Source organism: Zophobas morio, unplaced genomic scaffold, assembly GCF_036711695.1.
Source record: "Zophobas morio isolate AGI-343-1 ecotype UQ-CSIRO unplaced genomic scaffold, CSIRO_AGI_Zmor_V1 ptg000266l, whole genome shotgun sequence".
NCBI classification, from domain to species: Eukaryota; Metazoa; Arthropoda; class Insecta; order Coleoptera; family Tenebrionidae; genus Zophobas; species Zophobas morio.
In genome coordinates, this window is record NW_026972370.1 from 187,660 (window position 1) to 211,598 (window position 23,939).

The 23,939-nt window shown below is 38.0% G+C and overlaps 6 protein-coding genes across 6 annotated transcripts; 2 read left to right on the forward strand and 4 right to left on the reverse strand.

The window, feature by feature from the left end:
• The first annotated feature begins 2,831 nt into the window (after positions 1-2,831).
• On the forward strand, positions 2,832-4,865 carry LOC135119471 (vacuolar protein-sorting-associated protein 36-like). The gene is made up of 12 exons (XM_064043887.1): positions 2,832-2,917; positions 2,973-3,100; positions 3,178-3,281; positions 3,395-3,476; positions 3,526-3,574; positions 3,800-3,918; positions 3,976-4,062; positions 4,121-4,172; positions 4,225-4,358; positions 4,418-4,502; positions 4,563-4,718; positions 4,774-4,865. Exons 1-12 carry the CDS (start codon positions 2,869-2,871, stop codon positions 4,863-4,865), a joined length of 1,137 nt encoding a protein of 378 aa, XP_063899957.1. The 5' UTR covers positions 2,832-2,868.
• Positions 4,866-5,291: 426 nt separating this feature from the next.
• Positions 5,292-8,071, reverse strand: LOC135119472 (conserved oligomeric Golgi complex subunit 8-like). The gene is made up of 16 exons (XM_064043889.1): positions 8,056-8,071; positions 7,867-8,000; positions 7,715-7,794; positions 7,537-7,609; positions 7,377-7,443; positions 7,274-7,317; positions 7,105-7,173; positions 6,819-6,945; positions 6,625-6,761; positions 6,518-6,576; positions 6,395-6,460; positions 6,217-6,343; positions 6,082-6,160; positions 5,894-6,034; positions 5,642-5,840; positions 5,292-5,589 (listed from the first exon to the last, which is right to left on the reverse strand). The coding sequence occupies exons 1-16, from the start codon at positions 8,069-8,071 to the stop codon at positions 5,292-5,294; spliced, it is 1,716 nt and encodes a 571-aa protein (XP_063899959.1).
• Positions 8,072-8,371: 300 nt separating this feature from the next.
• LOC135119473 (la-related protein 7-like) lies at positions 8,372-10,381 on the forward strand. Its single transcript, XM_064043890.1, has 10 exons — positions 8,372-8,698; positions 8,807-8,907; positions 8,961-9,041; positions 9,159-9,251; positions 9,314-9,432; positions 9,586-9,775; positions 9,828-9,887; positions 9,940-10,003; positions 10,052-10,105; positions 10,161-10,381. The coding sequence occupies exons 1-10, from the start codon at positions 8,542-8,544 to the stop codon at positions 10,379-10,381; spliced, it is 1,140 nt and encodes a 379-aa protein (XP_063899960.1). The 5' UTR covers positions 8,372-8,541.
• Positions 10,382-11,050: 669 nt separating this feature from the next.
• On the reverse strand, positions 11,051-14,989 carry LOC135119464 (uncharacterized). Its single transcript, XM_064043881.1, has 20 exons — positions 14,917-14,989; positions 14,719-14,867; positions 14,586-14,664; positions 14,388-14,532; positions 14,242-14,332; positions 14,029-14,185; positions 13,871-13,977; positions 13,650-13,820; positions 13,475-13,591; positions 13,327-13,427; positions 13,143-13,273; positions 12,940-13,079; positions 12,665-12,881; positions 12,489-12,608; positions 12,239-12,425; positions 12,040-12,181; positions 11,854-11,982; positions 11,659-11,795; positions 11,508-11,601; positions 11,051-11,446 (listed from the first exon to the last, which is right to left on the reverse strand). The coding sequence occupies exons 4-20, from the start codon at positions 14,528-14,530 to the stop codon at positions 11,198-11,200; spliced, it is 2,433 nt and encodes an 810-aa protein (XP_063899951.1). The 5' UTR covers positions 14,531-14,532; positions 14,586-14,664; positions 14,719-14,867; positions 14,917-14,989; the 3' UTR covers positions 11,051-11,197.
• A 42-nt stretch (positions 14,990-15,031) lies between these two features.
• LOC135119474 (protein RRP5 homolog) lies at positions 15,032-19,151 on the reverse strand. The gene is made up of 20 exons (XM_064043891.1): positions 19,026-19,151; positions 18,854-18,979; positions 18,146-18,255; positions 17,945-18,090; positions 17,722-17,882; positions 17,579-17,666; positions 17,406-17,512; positions 17,249-17,351; positions 17,115-17,200; positions 16,910-17,057; positions 16,747-16,849; positions 16,498-16,683; positions 16,212-16,443; positions 16,022-16,159; positions 15,843-15,972; positions 15,615-15,787; positions 15,480-15,565; positions 15,377-15,432; positions 15,225-15,323; positions 15,032-15,174 (listed from the first exon to the last, which is right to left on the reverse strand). Exons 1-20 carry the CDS (start codon positions 19,149-19,151, stop codon positions 15,032-15,034), a joined length of 2,547 nt encoding a protein of 848 aa, XP_063899961.1.
• A 2,112-nt stretch (positions 19,152-21,263) lies between these two features.
• LOC135119455 (glyceraldehyde-3-phosphate dehydrogenase-like) lies at positions 21,264-22,526 on the reverse strand. Its single transcript, XM_064043865.1, has 4 exons — positions 22,308-22,526; positions 22,141-22,228; positions 21,653-22,080; positions 21,264-21,583 (listed from the first exon to the last, which is right to left on the reverse strand). Exons 1-4 carry the CDS (start codon positions 22,471-22,473, stop codon positions 21,264-21,266), a joined length of 1,002 nt encoding a protein of 333 aa, XP_063899935.1. The 5' UTR covers positions 22,474-22,526.
• Between the last annotated feature and the right edge of the window lie 1,413 nt (positions 22,527-23,939).

Here is a 23,939-nt window from a genome sequence, read left to right on the forward strand (position 1 = left end):
CCTCTTTAACTACTACTACTAATAATAAGTGATTGTAACAAAAAAAAAATTTTTTTTTAATTACCTTTTAAAAAAAACTATATATAGTAATTTTATTGTTAAGGATTCCTTGGTAACAGTGTAATGGCTTGCGAGCAAATAGTATGAGGTGACTTTATGAAATTAAAAGGCCATTAATGGCAATTAACGCAATTAATATAAGAAAATTATAAAATGCACTAGCGGGTCATATATATGTAAGCAACACTTTTACAAAAAAACAGGATTATTCTGCCGTTTTGAACTTATGTGCCTTGTAACTGTTATTGGTTTTGTTTGGTTTGAAACTAAGCTATAATCATACCAAAAGAAACCATGTCCCTAAAATAAAAACTGTAATCTAAAGGGTTGTCCATAAGGCTTGGAAATAGAATATACTAACGAATATGCGATCTATACTAGATAAGCATAGAAAATTAACTATATCATTTTCAAAGCCTACTCTTCGACCGTGCCAAAAGACTAATGAGTAAGTAGTAAAAAGGACGTACACTATTGACCGTAGTACGCTAAATTCATGAAAAAATAAATTAATTAGTAAGAACAATCAATAAAAAAAATTTCCCTCGTTGTTTCTCGCAACTATTACTTATATGTTAAAAACCACAGTTAAAATATAAGGCAGAAAATGTATTGCTAGTGTCTTTAAATAGGTTAAAAAGCTAAAAAACCAGAAAATAAGGTTATTTTAAGTACAGTTATATTTTTAATTAAAAAATAAGATAACTCAGGCTATGCCTATTGGCAAAGCGATATGTAATGATAATAAAGATGAAGGAAAGGTTGTGGAGTAATTAATACTTAAGACGTTAGAAGACACTTACATACTACCTGCTTCCTACTAAAAAATTTTTACTCAATCAGGTTGTTGGTAAGGGGAGGCGAATTAAGAGCAAAATACATGCCCTCTTGCTTTCCTGGCAACAAAAAACTTTACAACATGGTAAAATAAACGTCTTGAAAAACTGGGAGCTTGGTTTAACGAGAGTTGGTATACGAAATAAAAGTTTACTTGGCCAGAAGGCAACCCCTAATAATTAATAATAATATTTATTAGACCAACTAAAGCTTAGATTATAACGTCGCCAATTAAAGGTGCTAGATGCCCTTTATATTTTAAAGACATTTTGCAGACTCATTAGAAGCCCACATCTAAGCTAAAGCCGGAGGAAGTGAACATGCCAAACGCCTAATATTCGTAACGAGTTAAGCTAGTAATCCGTGCAGGTTGAAATTATTGACCAATCTCTAACTAAAGGATACGTACACCGAGGGTATTTTTAATTTTACGCTAAAAACCTTACTTTAAAAGCTATTTTTCAACTGTCAAGGTTAATTAACCAAATGATTACCATCCACTACTTCCTAAATTGTGGATATTAGCAAAGTTTTCTTTTTTATTCTAAAAGCTAAGCCCCCTACCCGTCTTATTATGGACCATCGCTTAATAGACCTGTGGTAAAAGTCTCTATAATTCAAGCTACGAGTAAGTAGTAAAAATGTGAGTTTTGCAAAAGTTTCAATTTTATTTTTGCAATAATTACTCCACTCCATCTATGCTTAAGCATACGGAAGGGGCTACAAAAGCTTTCAATAGAAAAATTAACAAATGTATTTTTTTAGATATTGAAAAGCTTCTAATAAAATATGGAATGATGATCTAGTTTATGAAAAAGTTACAACTAAATTTCCCTCTTACTTAATTGGAGAAGCATATTCATACTTGACGGATAGAACCCTTACTTCTAGAGTAAGCTCGAGTAAGTCCATTATTAAAAATCTTAAGGGGGTGTTACCGAAGGCACTCTAATATTTCCTTAACTTTTCTATCTACATGTCTAATATGTTACAATAAATAGGAATAAGCCTAGCCCGGTATGCTGAAGAAATTCCTTTCTTTATCGGTATAAGATTCGCCTATTGGTGTTAAAAACGTATAACCTTTGAGAGTGTTCGAAGCGTAGTTTTTTCTTTTAAACAGGACGGTTAGTAATTAATGCGTCCAAAGTACGTAGGAATCTTCCTTATATTTTAAGTCTTTCACTATATCAAATTGCCGTTTAATGTAATAAAAAGGTTAATTATTTAGGATTGAGGAGTGATGACAGACTAAGCTCAATTCTAAATCTTTATTAGGTCAACACAGAAAGTAGACAGTCTAATTTTAAGGCCTATTTATGCTTTAAAACATGCAGGAAAAATATATTACATGTAAACAAGCTTCTGTCATAAAAATAGGCCATACATTCGCTGATAGTCTACGCCTCTACCGCCTGGGCCTCTTCCTTGAGCAAGCATATACAACGACTACAAGTACTACAAAATCATACCCTGAGAATGGTGGTCAACACTCCTAGGTTGTGCGCGACAATCAATTACACAATGTACCTGTAACCTAGGGAAGTATGATAAAATTGCACGAAATGCTAGGGCCAGAAGTCACCATAGCAATATAATATTACAGACTCTTAATTATGATTCGCTGGCACGCCAAATACTCGCGGTCAAAAATGTTACTAGGGCTAGTTTAAGGTAGAATTGAGCAAAGATTATAGTTCATTCTATTATTCTATTATGGTACTTAATATTATGTATGCTAAGGTTATGTCTACTATTGTTGCTCTTATTATTTTGCTTCTGCTTCTTTCTTAATATGTATCCTATTTGACTGTGAATCCGTTCTCGTTGATAGCTCAGTGACTCGTTAAGGAAGTTGTAGTGCTTCGCCGCCCCCGCTTAGTAGAGGAATATTTGATTAAGCAGCAATTGTTTGTAAATTACGCTTGTTGCAAGTCAGTGCTATAGATTAATACTTTTATTTAATAGATTATGGAAGCCTGGGAAAAATGGGCTTCGGCTGAGATTTCTCTAGTTAGAGGTAAAGAGTAGTCACTTATGCGGAAATTTAAAGCTTTTAACTTCTAAATTACAAGGGGAAAACCTATTGTTTGAAATTGAGTGTACTTCTTTCCTAGAAGGGGATCAATCAGGAGCCGAAGCTATACCTGGAGGGACTATAAAACTCACCAGCCATCGTTTATTTTTTCGGAACAGTGAGAATGTTAATTATTAGTATTTATTTTAAATATTAGTTTCTTGAAAGTTTTTTTATTTCGATATTTTATTACTGCTTATTAGAATTTTCTAGAGCTACGCCTTTCTAAAGTTCAGTCGGTTGCTCAAGTTAAGGGAAGCATGTTCCATCACGATAAAATTATTATTAATGTAGGACCTCCTTTTTGGTAATTTTTTTTACCTCTTTATCGTGAGCGTTTGTAGAGACACTCGTTACCTTCGTATACATTGACGCTTAGGATAGTTTTTATTGTTTAATTGAAAATATTAATTTTTTAAGCAAAACAACGAAACTTTTTTTTCGAAACCAACACTACCAAGAATTTTATAAAAAGTTGTTAGAGGCCCTTGAGAATAAAACGGTACTTCCTTTTTTTTTCCTTCGTTTTTATTCTTATTTTATAAATTTAGTGGGCTCTCAAGGAGGACTCTTCTCAGGATCTACTTTCCTCTGAGCAGAGTATATATTAATTTTATAAAACTACTGTTGGGACGATATTTGAAACATATATAAGCTATTTTAGTATGTAACACCCACCATTTACTAGATTACTTTAAAGTACAGTTGGTTTTTTTTTTTTTGGTAATTTTACTGTTTACTGTTGCATAATTACTTTTTTTTAGCAGTGTGGGATAAGGTTTTGTTACATTCATGCGCACTGATACGGCCGTTTTATGTTTGTAGAGTTTTTTACCGAACGGGCGGGTATTTACGGTCTTGTCAAGCAGAAACAACGAGAGAAAACGGAAGCCGCCACTACTATGACAAAAGCTTTTACTGACTTGAGCGCGCTTATTTCCAACGTCTTCCTTTTGCTACTCTCTGCTTTTACTTGATATTCTATTTTATAGTTCGTGCAGGCTCAGCAACTGGTGTCTTTCGCTGAAAAGCTGAAAAGTAAAATAAGCAGGCACGAGATGTCTGCCGACGACCAAACTAAATTTAAAGTCTAGCCTTTTAATAAGATACATAATTATATACAATTCATATGTTATTCTCAATAAGAGATATCTTTCTGAGCTTGGAGTCGTCGATCCCGTCGGTAGTCCTAATAAGCGTAGGACTTTGGTTTTTTATTTACAAAAGTAGAAGAGCTTTCAATTGCATAGTGGGGGCCAGCCAATACTATCGCCAGCTGGCAAAAGAACTTGTGACATTCGTTATCCGACCTCTCGAGGACCACGGCGGCATGCTCACGCTGACGCACATCTTTTGTCTGTATAACAAGGCCAGGGGGCACCAGGCATAATTCCTTTTCGTCTTTCCAGCAGTCCAATTGTCTACCTTATTTTTTACGCACAGCTCGTCTCCCCCGATGACCTTCTTGAGGCGTGCAAAGCGGTTAACTTGCTGAATTCGGCTGTCGTATTTAAAACTTTTGCATCTGGTCACTACTTGCTTGCTTTTTTTATTTCGATTCATAACCCCATTAACACTGTTCTTTTAGGGACTAAAGTTTTGCAACTAAAGAAACTGGACGAAGAGGAAGTGCTTCGACGTATCTCTTCTCTGTTCTGCAGCGCTGATCAAGCGGTGTTTGACAAGTGCCGCTCCTTTACCATTGCGGCCTACTCCTTGTACTCTGCTCTTCCGGTGGCTCTTGGTACAGCTCTGGTTTTTCGTTTTTCGCTATTTAAAAGTTATTTATTTGTTATGAGCCAAAGAACAGCTTCTTCTGGCCGAGCAACACGGCATTCTCTGCCGGGATGACTCTCTAGAGGGCCTCACATTTTATCCAAATCTTTTTTAAACATCTTATACTTAAAAAAAATATATATTTTTTGGACTCTCTTGAAGTTTAAATTAAGTAGTTAAAACCATTAGATATTTAGTGCCAATACCAGTTTTGTTTTATATATTTTTGTTATTTGATAAACCTAAAGATTGGCTGTTAAATTTCTGAATGTTTTGTTGGCTGGACTATGAGAGGAACTTCTTAAAAGCACGTTGTACTGCTGATGGATATAGTAGTCGGATTAGTAGTATTCTTCCTTTTGTCCTTTCTTGGTCACTAAAAACTTACTAGCTCAAACCAATAATTTAAAATCTTAAGCTAAGGCAAGCGCAGTTTTGCTAAGGTAGTAGCATACAAGTGCAAATGCTGCAGCAAGCGGCCAAGCAATCTTTTCTTTTAAGCTAAAGAATGAAATGTATTTCCTACAGTAGAATTTTTAATTCAAGGCACAAGTTCCGCAAGGCTGTGCAGTGCGTCTGGATAACGAGAGTATACACCTGCCAGAGGCAGACGGGTGCCATAGATGAAGCTAAAACAGTCGTCAACGAAAGGCACAAAGTCTTCCTGAAACGCACGCAGAAGCCCGCCTTCCTCGTGCTCCGTTCTTCCCACTGGCGCTTGGCTGCGTGTACTTGGAGGGTTTACTGTTGTTGGAGGTGGACTGTCGCTTGCTTCTTGGTGTGCTTTCAGAAGTTCTCCGTGGAGCTCCTGGAGTTTGCCCACCAGAAACTCCTCCACACTAGTAAGAGATGTATAAAGCTTGCAGACTTCAAAAGAAATAAGAGGCTGACCTCACCGATATTTCCGAAACGGGGAAGTCGGCGAGTTGGTTAAAGGACTCGATAAAGCCGTTGAGTAATAATGATAGACTAGAGAACTGTAGAAGCCGCTGGAGAGCTCCCTTGCTATTGCCACTGAATGACGCGCTGTGGGTTTTTTTTAATACCGTTTGAGGGCACTCACTTAAGTTTACTAGGAAAGAGTTTACCCCTAAAAATGGAGGCCGGTGCATATGATGAATAAATAATATATGATATGATGACCTTTAGCAATGCTGCTATGAAACAAAGTCAGAAGGGCTTCGTGTATCACCGGGACAACCAAGCAAGATAGTTCCGTTCCAACTAACCTCAACACGGCATTCACATCAAGAACTTTGCACAGCAGCATCCGAAGTGCAGAAGCTATAAAGAATCAGCAGCACTAAACCTTTACTGCTAGTGAAAATAACCTTCTTTAATACGCGAGAGCTGTTTCCTAACAAGAGAAATAATGGTGCAAACCTCTGTACTTGTCCACAAGCTTAAATACTAAGTCGGACAATCACCAATTTTTTTTCCCAATAGATAATTACATATTAACAAACATTTTTGCTCTCTAAGAAGTTGGTGGAGTATTGAGTTACGGTGTCAAAGAAAAGAGTCTTGGTAACTTCGAAAATTTCACTTATAAAAATATACGGGTCTCCTGAATCTACTTCGCCAAGAGTTTTTCTAGAAAAGCAAGCACGGAAGGTGCTAGAGTAGGAGAAATTGTGGTGATACCGAAACCAGAAGCCTCTGCACTGGAGGAACTTCACCTTGAGATCGTCCTCAGTTAGTTGATCAGTTCTGTTTATTAGTAGGCGGGCAATGAAAAAAAATCGGTTATTACTTTATGCCACAGACCTTCTTAAAAGCTGAATCACTTCTACACTTTCGTTAAGACTGAGACTTCCTCGTAAAGTCTACTGCATTTTTTTTAAAAAAAATTTAAAAGTAGAAAATATTAATACTTCGAAAAGTTGTTGAAGCATCACCATTTCTGCTTTTTTAACTTTTTGAACGACTTCTTTTATCAACTTTACGTGGCAAAATTGTTTCTCTATTGGTTCAGTTAGTGATTTAATTTCAAGCGCATCCTCATAACGGCCTTAAAAAACAAAGTTGAGTGAGTGCTCTCAAAGTTATTGATCCTTCGATCGCGTACCATTTCTAACGCACGCCTCCATGCGGTCAGGGAGTTCAAGTATTTCGTATATTTTATAACTTTTAAAAAGACAAAATAGATCGTCTTTTAAGTTATTTAAAAAGCTCATCGAGTGTTCATAAAAAGTCTTCAATTATAAAAAGGGAAAGAAATGAATAAAAATAAACTCTTTAATTAGTATAGTTCATAAAGTCTTTTATTAATAGGAAAAGGTTTATATTCCAAAATTCCCGCTTACAAGTAACCAGAGCAACCAAGTTAAGGTGTATCTACATACAAAAATTACCTCACTACGCTTAGTTAAACAAGGGAGATTCTCGATAAATGTTTGTAAATTACTGCTAACAGAAAGAAGCTTTTGAAAAAGAAATGTAATTAGTTTATGAAAAACAACAATTTTCTACTTGTTAAAAGCTGCTAAAAACATCATAGTACAAACTAGAGAATATCTATACAGTTTCTAAAAGCTCTTTTGAGAATTCTGTGGCCTCTAATAATTCTGCGTAATGGATAATTTTTACAATGGTAAGCTTTGGCTACCTAACAAAAGGTTAGTACCTTTATAATGGCGGTAAGTAAGTAATTGTTTACTTTCTAAAAGTTCTTTCAGTTCCTTAGTTAAAACCTTGGTAGCGTTAGTAAAAAAGAAAAAAAACGGAAATTGGTTAACTTAAACTTTTCTAAAGAAATTTTGTCTGAATTCTTATGCAAAAATTACGTTATGCTCCGCTTTGACTTTATTTAATTCGGTCAAGGAGGTTAAATGAGAAACATAGTCTGTATAATCCTCTCTAACGTAAGCTCAAAAGTTAATTTTACTATCGTTTTAAGAGTAGGTAAAAAATAAAGGAGGAATGAGATACCAAGCAAAGGTGATAGTATATAATAAGACATACGTTTCTGATGACAATATAACCTTCACTGGGTCATAAGCCATTCTCCCTGCCTGCGACTTTACAAAGTCACCTCTTTGTAGCTAAAAATGTTCTAAGCGAATAGCTATAGCAAATGAAGGTTTGTCTAGAAGGAAACATCGCAAGCTCGGTACAATCAAGCAATAACTGCCTGATTTGTGTAATAACATATAAACACATAACAAACTATCAAACTTTTTCTTCTTTAAATGTGGACTAAATACCTTGATGAACAAACTTTTACCCAATTTTTTTGGGGAGTAAAAATCTAACAGCGAAGCAATACTCTAGTCGGATAAGCCGAAGTGGCAACTGCCTCGTACTTGGGGCCACCTTCATCCTGAGGTGTGGCAGGCGTTTCTCAGATGGTTTTTAGTCCTTCGGGAAAATATGCTGGAGATATTCGTACACATATACCTCTTGGGGAAGGGAAACAGCTTCTTCAATACGCTGACCACCGCCTGTTAACATAAGGCAAAAGGAGTTTGTAAACCCTTGAGGCGGTGGTGACTCGATGTGGCGTATTGAACAAAAAATAAATAATAGCTGGTGTGAGATTTGGTTACATCCAATTTATATTTGAACTCTTCCAAGGAGAACCTCTTAGGACTGATTTGCATTCTTGATTATTCGCCCTGGAAAGCCGGCTTTGATTGACGGCAGTTTTTTTTTTGTTGTTGTTAAGCTCCTTAATAGAATGAGAGATAACAATAAGATCTCTAGAAAGCCAAAAAAAAAAAAAATTAAAAAGTATAGAAGGGGGGGATCGTGTAAAAGAACTTGGTTCCTCCATTAAAACCGGAAAGAAAATGAGGTGTGGGAACCCATCGAGACAGTTAGAAGAATTTAGTTTTAGTAAAGAATGCGTAGATCAAGTTGGAAAGCAAATATTATTTTACTTCAGCAATTCTAATTTAAACAAAGATAGATTTCTAAGACAGAAAATACAGCAAAGTGAAGATGGATGTAAAACTTTTTTTTATATCCTTGTTTGTAGTTTTATATTGTAGTGATAACGTAATATTACTATTATACAATTTTTTAATTTTTTTTAAAGCTCCTGTCGCACCACAGTTATACCTCTTAAGGCTATATCCGAATTTTCACGTATCGCAGCTTTTCAATTGACTCTTCCGGAACTTTCCTTCATTTGCCAGTCACTTCCAGGAATAAAAGTAACGCTATCATAGAACTTTTTACACAAAACGCTATCATCTTACCATATAAGATTTCCAGTGACCGAACACAGATCGGGAGACTAGAGCCTCTTGCTGAGATTAGAAATGTGGATGAATATACAGTTTATGTGGTTGGTTAATTTTATTTTTTTGTTACTATAAGGGCCAACACACATACCGGAATAAGTTAACTTTTCAATATCAATCGAAATGTATAGATTAAAGTTAATGTTTTGATGTTTGGTTAGGAAACTTTACCGAAAGAAACGGATCATGACCGCCTAAAAGTTCTTTTTGAGCAATTTGGAGAAGTTGTCTATGTGAGTATCCCAAAGTTCGAGGCAATAAAGTTTATACGAATCATATATATAATTTATGGGTCTTATCGAACTTTATTGAAAAGAATAAAAAGATCAAAGGTTTTGCTTTTGTCGAGTTTAGTTCAAAAGAAGCTGCTCTCAAAGCCGCTGAAGCGACTTATAAAATAGTTCTCTCTGGCCGTTTCCTTCGCGTCTTAAAAAAGTGTCTATACTTTTTTATTTTTTTCTCGTTGACTTTGGCAATCTACATTTACTACATTGAGAACTACTAAACTGACTGAAAATAGTGCGTTATACACTCTATAGTCACTAAGAAATCGTTGCTAACTTATTGTTGTTTTTTATTTTTGGTTAGAACCGAGTGGCTGCGCCTTCGAAGGATTTACATCAAACTGCTTAATTCCCGCTCTGAAAAGAAAAAAAAAACGGGTGATGCCGTGGACGCTAAAGTCGGGGTTGTAGAGAGCAACACTCTGACGATGATTCCAAACGTCTTAGTTGTTTTAAATAATTTACACGAAGATTCTAAAAAGCTTCTTTTAGGAGTAAAATTTCTTTTAGCACAACTAAAGTTTTATCACAAGAACTTTTTTGTAGAGCAGGATAGAGAAGCTCGTACCATTTCAATTTCTAGACTTTCCGCGATGCAGCACGAAGGTTGTTGACTTCTAGCGCAACCTTCTCCTTCTCGCTCTTCCCATTATAAAAGGCAGTTGTGCGTTTCTCTTCTCAAGAAGATGCACAAAAGTTCTGTGACAACTTTGATCCGAAGGGTCACTCTTTTATAACCACCTTGTAGTGTTTACTTACTTTACTATTAGAAGACTGCTCGGGAGCTGCGGGAGGTGAAACCATCAAAGTCAGCTTATTGACAGGTAGCGCATAAGTTTGTGTTATGGTTCATGCATGTTCCTTCTCTTGTGCAAGCAGGTGATGCTGAGGTGGAGTACTGGAATAAACTTTTGGCAAAGTTGGGCCAGAGACCCACCCTCGACGAGACGCCTCCTGACGAGAGTAGTACAGGACTCAAGAGTAAGAAAAAAAGAAAAAAGCGAAATAAAAGCGAAGCCATACACATTTTGTTTGATGATGTTGAGGAACGTTGTGAGGCTAGCTCCCTCGCCTCCGTTAAACGAATAAAGCCAGATTAATTTTGCTTTTCTTGACTACCAATTTATTTAATAAAAAAAACGGTAAACTGCTTCTGACCCGTTTGTGAATTAATATAAGAAATTGCTATTCGGGGTACCGCATAACTTTTTATTAAAAATTTTTATTTATAAAGCAAAGTTAGTTATCAACAGTTCTAAAAAGTTCAAAAGCAGAAAAAACTAATTATTGCTATTCTATGACTAGCATCCTCGTTTAATTATAAAAACCAGCAGTAGTAAATTACAGAAAGTGAGGGGATAAGCTCAAGAAAGTATACATTGATATACACAGGAATTTCTCTGGGCCCCCTTGTCAGCATTCATCTCTCCCAACGCACCCGGAAAGAGACATTCGACGGTGGGTCGGGCCTACTGGCTTTCTACCGTATTGTGTAGTTTGATTCTCAGTAATTAGATATTTATTATGCATCTACTTGCGAACTTAAACGCTCATATGGTCTACTTGCTATAACATGCGTGATGACCCTTTCAAAAGCTATACTTTCGTTACTACAAATTACAAAACTAAAGATTCTTGGCTAAATAATCCAGCTTTACTTACGATTGATATATAAAAGAAGAATGTACTTCAGCCAAACAGTTTCGGCTTCGTCAAAAATTTTTAATGGTTTAAGGAATAAACAATATTTGATACAGGCAAACTACTAATGATGAAGCAGACAACTTCCTACACAGCCACTATAAAAAAGTCTCCGAGTTTGTCTATCGCGAACCTTTCAATATATTCAATGCTCTACAATGACTTTTCAAGTTTATTACTAACAACACCGCTTACGTTGTGATGCCTTTCTGCAATCAATGCATTTTCCTTTCCACGTATTCTCGAGCTTTTTGTTTCACATATTCCATAGAAGAGGAATCTCCATGGAGTCTTTCGAACTCAAGATACCTCTTGAAAAAATATTTCATCTTTTTCGAGGACAAGTTGAGCGAGATGATTCGATCGAACAAGTGTCTTATTAGAGTAAAGTTTCCGGCATTGAGCTCATGATCCAAATAAACGGACCAAATGTCCACCCGCTTCGGATAACTGCTTAGAATTTCCTGCAATAGTTAAAAAAGTTGTATAAAAGATAGCTTTCGGCTCACAGCACTCCATGGTTACCTCAAATATAGTCCTACCCCTCTCAGGATCGCCCACCTTGAACTCCAACTGAGCAAACTTGCTTATGGCGGCCACGTGCTTCCTCTTCGGCAGTCTGAAAGGAGCACTGTTAGAAACCGCTACAAATAACACCTCGAAAGTAAAGTAGAACCTCGTCAAAGCGCGTTTGAGAAGCTCTTTGGCTTCGTTTACTTTACTGCGAGACAACAGAGCTGACCCGTAGCGAATCCACACCTTTTTGCTGCTTCCAAATTTTTTACACAAAAGTTCGAAAACCTCAAACATTTTCTATAAATCGAAAAAACTTTAAGTTTTTAAACATAAAAGAAATTCAGTAACACTTCACCTCGTCGCTTTTAGAAGCATCGAACACTTCCACAAGATGGAGATATATAACTTTCGGGTCGTTGTACTGGCAGGCATGCAGAAGAGTCTTTTCTAAAGAGGCAGACGTGCCAAAGCGAGCCTCCAAGTTCTGCAGATCGAGCATCCAATGAACACCTGCCCTTTCCTACTGGGTACGGAAAACTACCAATAGCGCCTTCCAGATATTGAGCCGTTCCTCCAATTCGCTGTCAATAATGGTCTTTAAGGCTTTCTCAGCAACACTTCGCGCTTTTTCTATCTCTGCCAGTTGTATATGGAAGGACATAAACTGCACCCATAGAAGGGAACTGTAGTGATAAGGATGCTGATAATAATAATTAAAATGATAATAATTATAATAGTACTTATTTGGAGCGCCAACTAAAGCGCGGTTATAATCAGCAGCTGACTGTAGATCCTTAGAATTTAAAAGTTCGTTTTCTCTTTTTTCGAGCTCCTCTTCTTGCTTTCTTTGCAGCCGTTTCTTTTGGTTCTTAGTGAGTCTTTGACTGGCCGGCTCCTCATCTTCATCCTCATCCGAGCTCGTCACCTCTAAGAAAACAACAGACATTCAGTGAATGCAGTGTCTCCCAGGGTTAACCTAGCGCACGCCACCGTCGCTGCTTGCCCTCGATCCTGCGTGACTGCAGCTGGTGTCCAACCCCCCTTCAAGTGTCCAGCTAAGCTCTTCTTCCACGGGGACTCCCTCTGCTCCCAGCGCCCCCGTTATTGCAGCTGGGGGGGGGGAGACAATATAACAGGCGCTTTATAAAAAGTATCCGACTATTAACTTTTGTTTACTGGCACACGCAGACAAGTGCTGAGGGGCGCCATCTCCACGGGGTCGTCCGCTGGAGAGTCGCTATCGCTCTTCTCGGACGGAGGGGCGGCATCTTGGCCATCGTCAACATTGTCGCTTTCTGTCTCTGCCTCACTCGACTGGAGCTGTTCAGCTTCAAAATAAGACGGTTTCAGCCCCAGCGAAATTTTTCTAGAAAGCTCGTCAAGCTAACCAACAAACAGCAATCAGAATAAGGTAAAACATAGAATGAAAAAAAGAACATACTTTGAGGACGATGCACTTTACGGGATCGCCCACAGAAAAAACTTGACTCAACTTTTGGTGGTTCCCATCATCAAAGATCTCAGAAATATGCGCAAGCCCAGAGAGGGCGCCAGAAGTGTTATCGAGTGTAATAAAAACGCCTTCAAGGTATTTATAAAGTTACCAAAATGAGACCTGCAACTTCAAGTAATATTAAGTTAAACCGTAAGGTTCAATGCTACGAACAGCGCCGCTGAGAATGGAGCCGATGCGGAGATCCTCAAAGGTGATGATGCCTTCCCTCTTGCAAATGGCGCTCCGTTTCAAGGACAAGTCCACGAACTCACCGCGAACACTACAGGAAGGCTCCCACTCAGAAGAGCTTATAGCAAGCAAAGAGGGGCCTACTTTAGAACTTTAGCCTTTACGAGCTTGCCTGGTGGAAAAGCGGCCTTCCAGTCCTCGATGAACGAATCGCTGAGGTCCTTGATAAGGACGCGCCCCACCACCTTCAAGAGCGTAAGAGAGTAGGGCAGCACCCACAAGCGAAAAATACCTTTTGGCCGAGATAAACAAAGCATCCAGAGGGCTCCATGGCCTTGACAAACCCCCTGACCACGTCAGCGGGCGACAGATCCATCACTGTCCTGATCTCTCTATCCCTCACGTCGCACTGCATATAAAGTAGTGACAGAGGCCACAAATTATAAGGAATAGCATACGCACTAGACCTCTGTCTTATGGAGCCTGGAAGGCCGCAACGACAAATCACAATTAGTCCCATCGTCGTTAAGGACACATGCCTTCACAGTCTGACCAATTTTAAAGGCACTAAAAGGCTTTCCGGAATAAGCATCGCTCATGTGAGTGATATGGATGCGACCGAGTCTTCCGTAAGGCAGCTTCAATGATGAAGTTGAGCCGATGGGTAAAAAGCACACAAAGCGCATACCTTAACACACATGTGCGACGCCGGGAACTTTTTGAAAAGCACTGCGGGAACACAGCTGTCCGGAGGCAAAGGCTCGAGAGGAGATCTAAAGGAAAGATCGATGCGCTCTTTCAAATCAAGTATTACTTATAGAAAGACGAGAGGGTGAGAGTCAAGACCTTCAATAACCGAGCAGATGTACACGACAACACTCTGCTTTGCTGCATAGTTACCGGCGAGTGTCAAAGTATTGCCTTCAAAGTAGGCAGCATTCATAAGAGGGACTCTTCCTCGTAGAGCGGGAGTGAGGCAGACCCAGAGGCCGTCTTTGTCAACCTGCAGATGCCCAACCCGAATGAGGAGCCGGCATGTAGCCAATGAAGATAAACTACGCTCTGGATGATCCCGCTCATCCGATCGCCCCGCGCGAGGGTAGCCAAAGTAGGGCGGTGGAGTACTTCCACGGCGTCGCTCTGGATGTCGCTGATAAAGAGAACCGATGAGCAATACGCCACCGCCCAAGCTGGCTGTGGCCGACCTTTCTCGGCAGGTGAGCTCCACGATAGCCTTCCCTTGCGTATGCGAAACAGGAAGGAAAGAGTGGGTCTTTGTGCACCGCAGACCCAGCACACGCGCCCGAAGGTACTGCCCTCGGTGGTAGACGGAAAGTGGGTTGTCCATATCTTATGATAGGATGAGAAGGCCGTTTATATAAGTGCGGTCACATCGAGCCCACCAATCCTAGAGCATTCTGTTATGTGAACGCGGCCTTTCACACGTGGGCTGAGATCAATGTTCAGTTGAAAGTCTTCGATCTATTATGTGACTGGCATGATAGACCGAGAAGCAATGAACTACAAACAGTGTACCTTATTAACCCTACATTTCACTATTTGGCCCTGCTTTACATCCCCAATATACTCGACTGGCGGGATGCCAGCCAATGAACGACTTATCTTTTTTTTCAAGGGGCAGTGAAGTGTAGACGACTGCTCGATGGTAGCACAGAGAAGACGGCCTGAAAAAAAAGTAAGTAAGGGAGCCAAATAAACTAAAATGAACTCGACTTAAAAAAGAATGGGCGAGCGGAGTTGCAACCACTTGGCCAATTACGCGGCCGGAAAAGGTTTGACCTACCGAATATTTGGTAAATGCCTATATAAAAGTTTCAATCAAAGTTATCTATGACGACACGAAGCGGATACTTTCCTTCTCGCTAACGGTGTTGAAGGAGGCCACGGGGACCACTAGAAGGTTGTCTCGGGCTAGGCAAAGCAGATAGAAACTCTTGACAAGGAGAACCGAGAAAGAGAGGTGTTCCTGACCTAATGAAACATGCCCGCGAAGTTCTTCAGAGCCACGGCAGAGCAGATACCAATAGATTCGGTGGGCGGGGAGCAAAGGGGCCCCACTACATCGGCCCTCAGACTCACGTCGATAACCAAAGTGGCCATATCCACGTCGAGGGGGGCGCCTGGCAAAGATTAACAGTCAATCCCCATTGGTGGGAAGGCAGAATGAACAGACCTTGCACTCTAGAGCCCACAGTGAGACCGGACGGGCAATGCTCCGGCGTGGCAAAACTACGGCAGTGTAAGACACACTAAGCGGTAATAAGCCAACAACGCACCCAGTAATATCGTCGGAAAACTTCACAGTCACGCCGTAGCTCTCAACCGCCTTAACAACTCCATCGAGTGGCTTGCGGGCCAACGCCTGCACGAGGGAAGAAGGTCAATAAGAATAGTTTAACCGCTCCATATACCTTTTCGACGATAAGTAGTGAAGAGATCGGGAGCAGGGCACACACGCGACTTTCCAAAACGGCTTTGTCCTCGATGTACGTGGCCATGAAGAAGCCCCTCACCCTGTCGTCTTCCACCGGTTTGCTTTTGAGAGTGAGGTGGAGTTTCCCGCCGTTATTCGAGAGGACCGTCGCTGGAAGGAAGGCGTACGCACAAGCAAGCGTAACTGAAGCGAAAGTATAACAAACCCAAAACGGTTTGGCCAAGTTTGAAGATCTCCTCAGTCTTGCTTATGTACCTTTCCGCCATGTTGGTCAGCGTGACAAAACCGCAAGATTGTGCGCAACAAAGGCGCACATAGCAGCCATACTCTACTATCTACGCGAATAATCAACGCATGCTCAGGATACACAACCAATAATAGAACCTTCTGAATGAAACCGTAATAACATTGGCCAGGATGAAGTTCTTTTTCATCCAACGAAAAGTTAGCTTTGAAACTTTTTTTCAATGACAGTAATGCCTTCCTTTTACTAACCGAAAGCACCAACACATTCTCAAGTATCTTAATAATATACATAATAAATAGAGCAACAAACGGGGAGTGTTCAGCAGACCGTTCCGTGGCGCGAATAAGCTTCCAAAAGCGGCTCACAAATCGAGTAATGGTCGGACAGGTGAGCAGTTTCAATAACCTGAAGGACGTTCGACGGCTCCATGCGCACACGCAAACCTCTTTTTGAACGCGAGTGCACAACGCAGGTGACCAAGTCTCCCGGTTTGATACTGGCAAAGGCGACAAAGTCGGGCGGATGCCTTTCTTGAGACGTGTTTAAGGAAAGTGAGATACTATAAAAAACGGTAAATTTTTGCAGCCACTGAAGATAAAAGAAACTATAGCACCGCCCGCTGGTCATATTACAGTGAACGACCGTGCAGCACACTACTCTCCCGACGGACAGCTCAGACGGGTCGACGTCACTGGAGCGGATATCTTCCAGGCTCAGATACCCTTTGACGTTGTTATAGAAGGACACCATTCTTCCGGTAGCGAGGACTTTGCTTACGACGCCGTGACTGATCAATCCTCTGAAAACAAAGCACAACGCCAGTGAGGAAAAATGAGCAGAAAGCCGCGCATATTGATAACACCTCTTTGCTCCTGTCAGGCTGCTAATAAGCGGATACTTGGAGGTCAGAAGAGTCCTTTTGGCAGTCAATAAAAGCTTCTGTTTTGATACATCAAGGCTTAAAACTACCCGTTAGAAATAAAATGAGCCCTGTACGATCTCACACGCAGTGACCGACTAGATACCTCTGCACTTCACTTTACTGCATTTCGGAAATCTTCTTGCGGGATCGGTCAACGAGGTGTCGGAAAGATGGTCGTTGGGGATTATCCCTCTTATTTTATTAGTGACCCACACAACCACGCCTTTCTCTTTAAATCCTTCCACAGTCCCCTTCAGAATTAAGTCAATGTGTTTACCCGTAACTCATCTGCAAAATATAAACATTACAGTTAGATAAGAGCCAATCTCGACGCTCTGCAGATGCAGAAAGGGAGCAGACATCACTGAAGGCTGCATGGAGAGACAGACGTAGCCTAACAGAAAAAATAAGATGCCGACCAAAAAAAAGCGCAAGAAGCGACCTTCCAGGTAGTTAAGGGCAACCACTCTTGCATCCACTTTAGTATTTACTTGATATTGTTTTTTGGTTAGAGAAGTCAATTTTTCATCAGAAATTCTGTAGAGCTAAAAAGGAAGTCAGTTTGATTGGCGCCGCACTTTTAGTGAGCACTCCCGCACATGGACATAGCCGGAGAGACGGTCCGACAGTTTCACCAGAAGCCCCATTTCCCTATCAACACGGTGAACGGATACACTGCGCTGGAAATCCCCTACGCAAATCCCGTCTACCGTAAAATAAAAGGATTGAGCTCCATCTTACCAACAAGTTTTTTTTTACATAAACAAGATACCAAAGTTCGGCATCCGCAGTTCTAGGACGTGAGAGAGGCCGCTAAGATAGACTTTTTTGGCTCGCTTATCACAGTGAAGTATCCTTAGCTTTAGTAAAGCACGGCTCATAAGCACAGTAACGTATAGCTCTTAAGAAAGGCACCTTGAGGGTACTGTTGAGAGGGTACAAGTCACACATTTCCTTATGGTGCGAAACCACGGAAGGCAGGTGGAACCAATCAACAACTCCTTCAAGGCCGTTAAGAAAATTTACGGCAAAACCGTTCTTCAGGTGGCGTTTGACTATGCAACTCACTAGTAACCCTGGAAATATATAGGAAGAGCTCTAAGACCGCACACGTCACTAAACAAAGAGAAGAGCAGGCCTGGCATGACCGAGTCAATTTTAACAATGTCCCTTTTGCTGGGAGAACACAAGGAAGAAGTCGCGTTTTCAAAAGGAGTCAAATGCACAACATTAGAAGAGTAGTCTTTGATAACAGCAATAATAACTTCGCCTGGCCGAAAATTTCTATAAAAATTATATGTTTCAAGTTTATATGAGTTGATTCTTTAAGTAATTATACTTTCCCAAAGGCAGCAATTCATTTCGGTGCAAGAAGGCCTTAACTTCGCCGATACCAATATTAACAAGATAACCGTGATCTTCAACACTGCAGATACAACCAGCGACTATCTGATGCAATAATGTATAATATTGACACATAAAAGAAAGCTTTAATAATAAAAATAACAAGATTAGGTAGAAGAGTATTTGCAAAAAAGCCCGCATTGACCAAAGCGGGGTCCAAAGTTAAAGAGATTTTAGTTCTTGAGTTTGCGCCAGAGTCAATCTTCAAATTTAAAAAGAATTGGATATATCACTTACTAATGTAAAAAACAAGTTTACGCTTAACACACTACACAAAATGTATTGTCCAATCTTAAAATAATCCCCCATTACTGGCAAACTTTCTTCCGCTGATTTGTAAACTCGATCTAAAAATTATGAAAAAACAGATGAACAAAAATCTTTTATTAAGTAAAAAACCTCTTTCTAATGGCTTTAAATCAGGATTTAAAATATGGGCATTCACTTTAGAAAGAAGTTGAGTAGTAAAAGTTTTTGATATGTTGTTTATTGATAAATAAGCTTTGCAATTGTTTGGAAGAGCAACTATGACTGAAAGAGGCCTAACTTTCGTAATTAATCCCAAAAAAACTTGACCTTCATGGCATCTCTAATAAATATTACAAAAGGAAATTAAATTATTAAAATATTTTCTTTTAGAGACCTTGTACGAAAAAAATTTAACGGTTTCAAGTTTGCTATTAGACTTTTTCTTAGTAACTTTGAAACCAGGAGAAGAAGAGTTTTTTTTCCTTTTATTACCCAATTTCGGCTTCACATTTTCCTTGTGCTAGCATAAATTACAAAAAATAATCGGTAAATTTAAGTATTCTTACACCAAAGAGAGATCCAGGAATCGAAGTAAATAACTTAGAAGCTTTACGTTTAGTAGGCTTCTTATTAAATGTAATATCAGTTTTTCCAGACCCTCGAGGAAATAGATCACTTTCTACTTCAAGCATTGTGCTTTAGTTAAAAACAAAAAATCAATTTAGTACTCATACAATTCATTCAGCACGTAAGAATTTCTGTGTACTAAAACGCCATGTGCTAAAATTTAAAAAGTGATTGGTCAGGACAATTTGTAAGTATTATTGAGGTTTATTACTGTTAGCTGCACTTTGGTTCACATTTTTAGTTTTTATAAAGTTTTTAATTATTTCAGGATCAAGAATTCAACCATTATCAGAATAAATATTTATAATTGTTTATTTTTTTTATTTGTGGTATAAGTTGTGTGTTGTATGTAGTTTGTTAGACTTAAAGTGAGCAACTATTTTAGTAATTCTCAGACACTAATCAATTTTTGTTCGTTACTAGCTATGTTCTAATTTATTTTTTTATTTTTTATCAGAAAAAAGATTATAACCACTAACATGATTAAGACCTTTTGGTGCTAGAAAAAAATTTTAATGCATATTTTTCAGTTATCGAATTTGAACTAACGAAGTAATCCATAAAAAAATAGGGTAAGGTTTATAAAACTGTTTATTTTTTTGTAAAAATTTAAATAAAATAAATTATTTGGTAGTTTGAAGAAAAAATTTATAATTTGTTATTATTGACGAATTAATATCAATTATTAACTTTTAAAAGTTTAGTACACAACTGTCAAACAAAAGATATTAAACTTTGTTGGCCAAATATATTTATAAGAAACTTTAAAAACCATGGTTTTAAACAAAATCACATTGTTTTTATGTATTAAAATTATTTTTGGGTATGACCGACTTTTAGTGTTGCTTCATGATAGCTGTTTGTAAATGCATTGACATTGTAGGTAAGGAAACTAAGAAAAGTTAGGCATTTTTTACAGCTGTTTTAAAGGGCTATTAAAAAAAATATAAGCAAAGCTATTACTGAAACAAATGTTATACGGTATGAAAATCTGCTATGTTCTTGAAAATGAACATAGCACATTCTACACAAATTTAGCTTTGCATTTCCCTTCAGTGCGAAGGTTTCTTTTTTGTTTCCTATATTATATGTATCCGCCAATACGAATTCTATCATAGTAATGGTTATAGATTGTTCATTTTCGCTCAGAGTTTTTGTCGTTAATGATTAAGTCTTTCAGGATAGCTATAGCTAAAATTATGTTAACTGTAAAGTTATTCCCTTCGCTATACAATAATATTTGTTTAATATTTGACAATTCTCCGTGTATGAAATTGACAAAGCAGAGTCACCACCTCTTATTACATCGAATTATATTAATTGGCAATACCATTAAATTATTGTTTAGATTGAATTATTCATGTACTTGTTAAAAAAATTCGTCTTCTTGCTTTTCAGTAGCGTTTTACAATTACCGTAAGTTTTAAAATACAACAGTTTGTCTTACTGTTACCACGTAATTATTATTCCACCGAACTACATACTTTAAATGCCGCGTGAAGTATAAAATAATACATACACCAGCTCTTTTTTTTTAGGTTTTTAAAATTTTGATGTCACTCTTTTCGCTTTTTTTAAATGCTAGTTCTCTTAGTTGTATAAGAAATAATACGCTTAAAAAAAATAGTCCGAAAGTGAAGATCTTATTTTTCTAGTTTCCATTTCGTAATATTTTAGCGCCATTGTAAGGTATAGACTGAAGCAATCGTAAGAGCTTCAAATTAAAATTTCTTTCTGCGGTTCATAAATTGCAGATCTATATTTCTGTACGTTTAAAGAATAAAAAATAGCTTCTGGAATTAATGAATCATATATAGGCGCAATATATACTTGGACCGCCATCCTAACTACAGCCCTCCATTAACCCTGTTTATTTCTATGCGTTACTTTAGCAGTAGCAAAATGGAGTAAATTTTATAGGGTAATAATATGTGTTTGTCTATCTGTTGAGTTGAGAAGTATATCCAAGAGCAATCTTAGCGGGAATATAAGTAAAGGTACGTTAGATAGAATTTTGAACGTGTTAAATGTAAATAAAGTATATACTGCTCATGACTTATCCGGACAAAGAAATTTCGAGAACTCATTTAAACTTTGAACTTATATATTTAGCAGTTTGCCTTCTAAACCACCACTTTATATAACTTGTACGGCTAATAAATGATAAAGGATTTTATTTATTCTTGTTTAGACATGTGTCTCATAAGGTCAACCACTCTCTTAGAGTAACCCCACTCGTTGTCGTACCAAGAGATTAACTTAACGAAGTTTTGTGTCAAAGCTATAGAGGCACCAGCGTCAAAAACAGAGGAGAAATCGCAGGTAACAAAATCTTGAGAAACGACCGCGTCTTCTGTGTAGCCCAAAATCCCTTTGAGAGGGCCTTCTGCGGCCTTTTTCAACACCGACTTGATTTCGTCAAGAGTAGTGGACTTACTTAAGTTGCAAGTCAAGTCAACGACGGAAACATCTGGTGTTGGAACACGGAAGGCCATACCTTAAGAAAAAAAATTTAATAACAAAAGTCCATAAAAGGCTTTGGATTAGAAAAAACCAAAAAGCTCACCAGTTAATTTCCCGTTCAACTCAGGGAGAACTTTTCCTACAGCTTTTGCGGCGCCCGTTGAAGCAGGAATAATGTTTTGAGCCGCGCCTCTTCCGTCTCTCCAAGCTTTACTCGAGGGGCCATCCACCGTCTTTTGGGTTGCCGTGTAGGAGTGTATGGTCGTCATCAACCCGGAAGTTATCCCAAAATTCTCATGTATGACTTTAGCTAAAGGAGCTAAACAATTGGTTGTACAAGAGGCATTAGAAACAATCTTCATTGAATTTTTATAGCTTTTTTCGTTAACGCCAACAACAAAAGTGGGAGCATCGGCCGAAGGTGCGGAGATAATAACTCTTTTGGCACCTCCCTTTAAGTGTGCACTTGCTTTATCAACAGTAGTAAATACACCAGTCGACTCGACAATATACTCCGCTCCCACGAAACTCCTATATTAAAGTATCCTTCCATAGCGCTCAGAACTCTAGCAGAGAGAAAAGAGTATATACCATTTAATGTTAGCAGGGTCTTTTTCGTTAAAAACACAAATGTTTTTTCCGTTAACGCACAACTTATCATCTTTAATTTCAATACAGCCTATTATGTATAAGGTATAATTTAAGATAAAACTAAGAGAATGGTAGTTGGTATTACTAAAGATGTAAAAACTATTTACCTTTAAATCTGCCATGTGTAGAGTCGTAAGTTAGCATATACTTCATGTAGTCAAGAGGAATGAAAGGATCGTTAATGGCCACAACTTCTACGTCCTCACTCTGCAAGGCCGCTCGTAGGACTAAACGACCAATTCTTCCAAAGCCGTTAATACCAACCTTCACCATTTTCAACTAAAGTTAAAAATCCTGTTACGCTTAAGAGGCGAGCTTTTAAAGCGTTTAAGCTAAGGTAGAGCATAAACCCCCTTCATAAAAAATAAATCAATAAAAAACCTTATTTAGGCATCCTAAAAGTTTCTTATATATATTTGGTAACCACCATAAAATAAGCTCCGAAACTGTTAAACAGCTTTTGGCCCACAAAGTAATATCTCAAAAGGAAAGCTGTACATTTTTATAATAAATTTTTGTACCCATAACCTATATTAAACACTTATTTCCTTCTTCTACGGTAAATATATCTGCTAAAAAGAAATTACAGTGGTTTTACAATTGTGCAATTGGGCCTTGAGTTACCACAAATTTATTTACACAAGAACTCGTTAGCGAACCATTAAGCTTTCTAGCAACAGGCCTATCGTAACAGAATAATTTGGAGCTTATATCGAGAGGAATCATAATTTTTAGGGGAAGCTCTACATTTCGTCACGATTAATTAGCTATAAGGGTACACGGGCGCCGTAGTGTCTCGCCCTACCACGTATATGACGGAAAGAGCGCGGAGACTATAGGACGGGCCCACCTTCAGTTTACTTGTCTATTTAGTTTTTCAAATCTTTGTAGAATTTTAATCTTTAATCTGGGTTGAAATTACCACAACGCAGAGAAGGAAAATTTCAAAATACTTTGGTACTAAATAACATGAGTTGCAACCGCGGAACTAATATTACCTTTACTAGCACCCTAGTGTTAAAGTTTTTAAAATAAATATTTAAAAGTTTATTAAAATTTTATCTTAAAAGACTAACCTTAATAATTGAAAATAATGAAATGTATACTAAATAGAAATTTAAAGATTAGCGCTATCAATAACAAACACTTATAACCCCAGGGTAAGATCTTCAAATACATATAAGAAAAGGGACTTACCCAGGTTTCGTGGACCAAAATACGCCCTTGCGTTATTAGCTAATGCTATAGAATAAATAGTAGTTAAGAAACCAATTTGAACGGATAACTAGAGATGAAGCAGCAAAAACAATTTATATGTCGACTGCGTATTGGTAAGAAGGTATTTTTAATAATAAACACGTAGGCTGCCTGTGCACCTCTCGTTATAAACTTTACCATGAATTTTTAGTTTCTGCTTGATACATCAAACTTCTTATGTATATTCTTCATTTTATATATTTATTTTTCTGTTTTTAACAATTATTTTTTAAAATTTAATTTGTATTTCAATTTTTTTTTCATTTTTTTTCTTTTTGTTTCTCACTTCTACTATCAGCGGTCCTCAAAAGTTATCACCACTTTATTGACCACGAATACATAACTTAATAAGAGTTAGAAGGTTTAAATAAGAGAGTTCGGCAAATATAAAAAAGAAAAAGGAAGTTATGACGAGAAGAACCTATCGAGTTATATATTGACATAGTAAATACTAGTTTTACCGATTTTAACCAGATAATGCT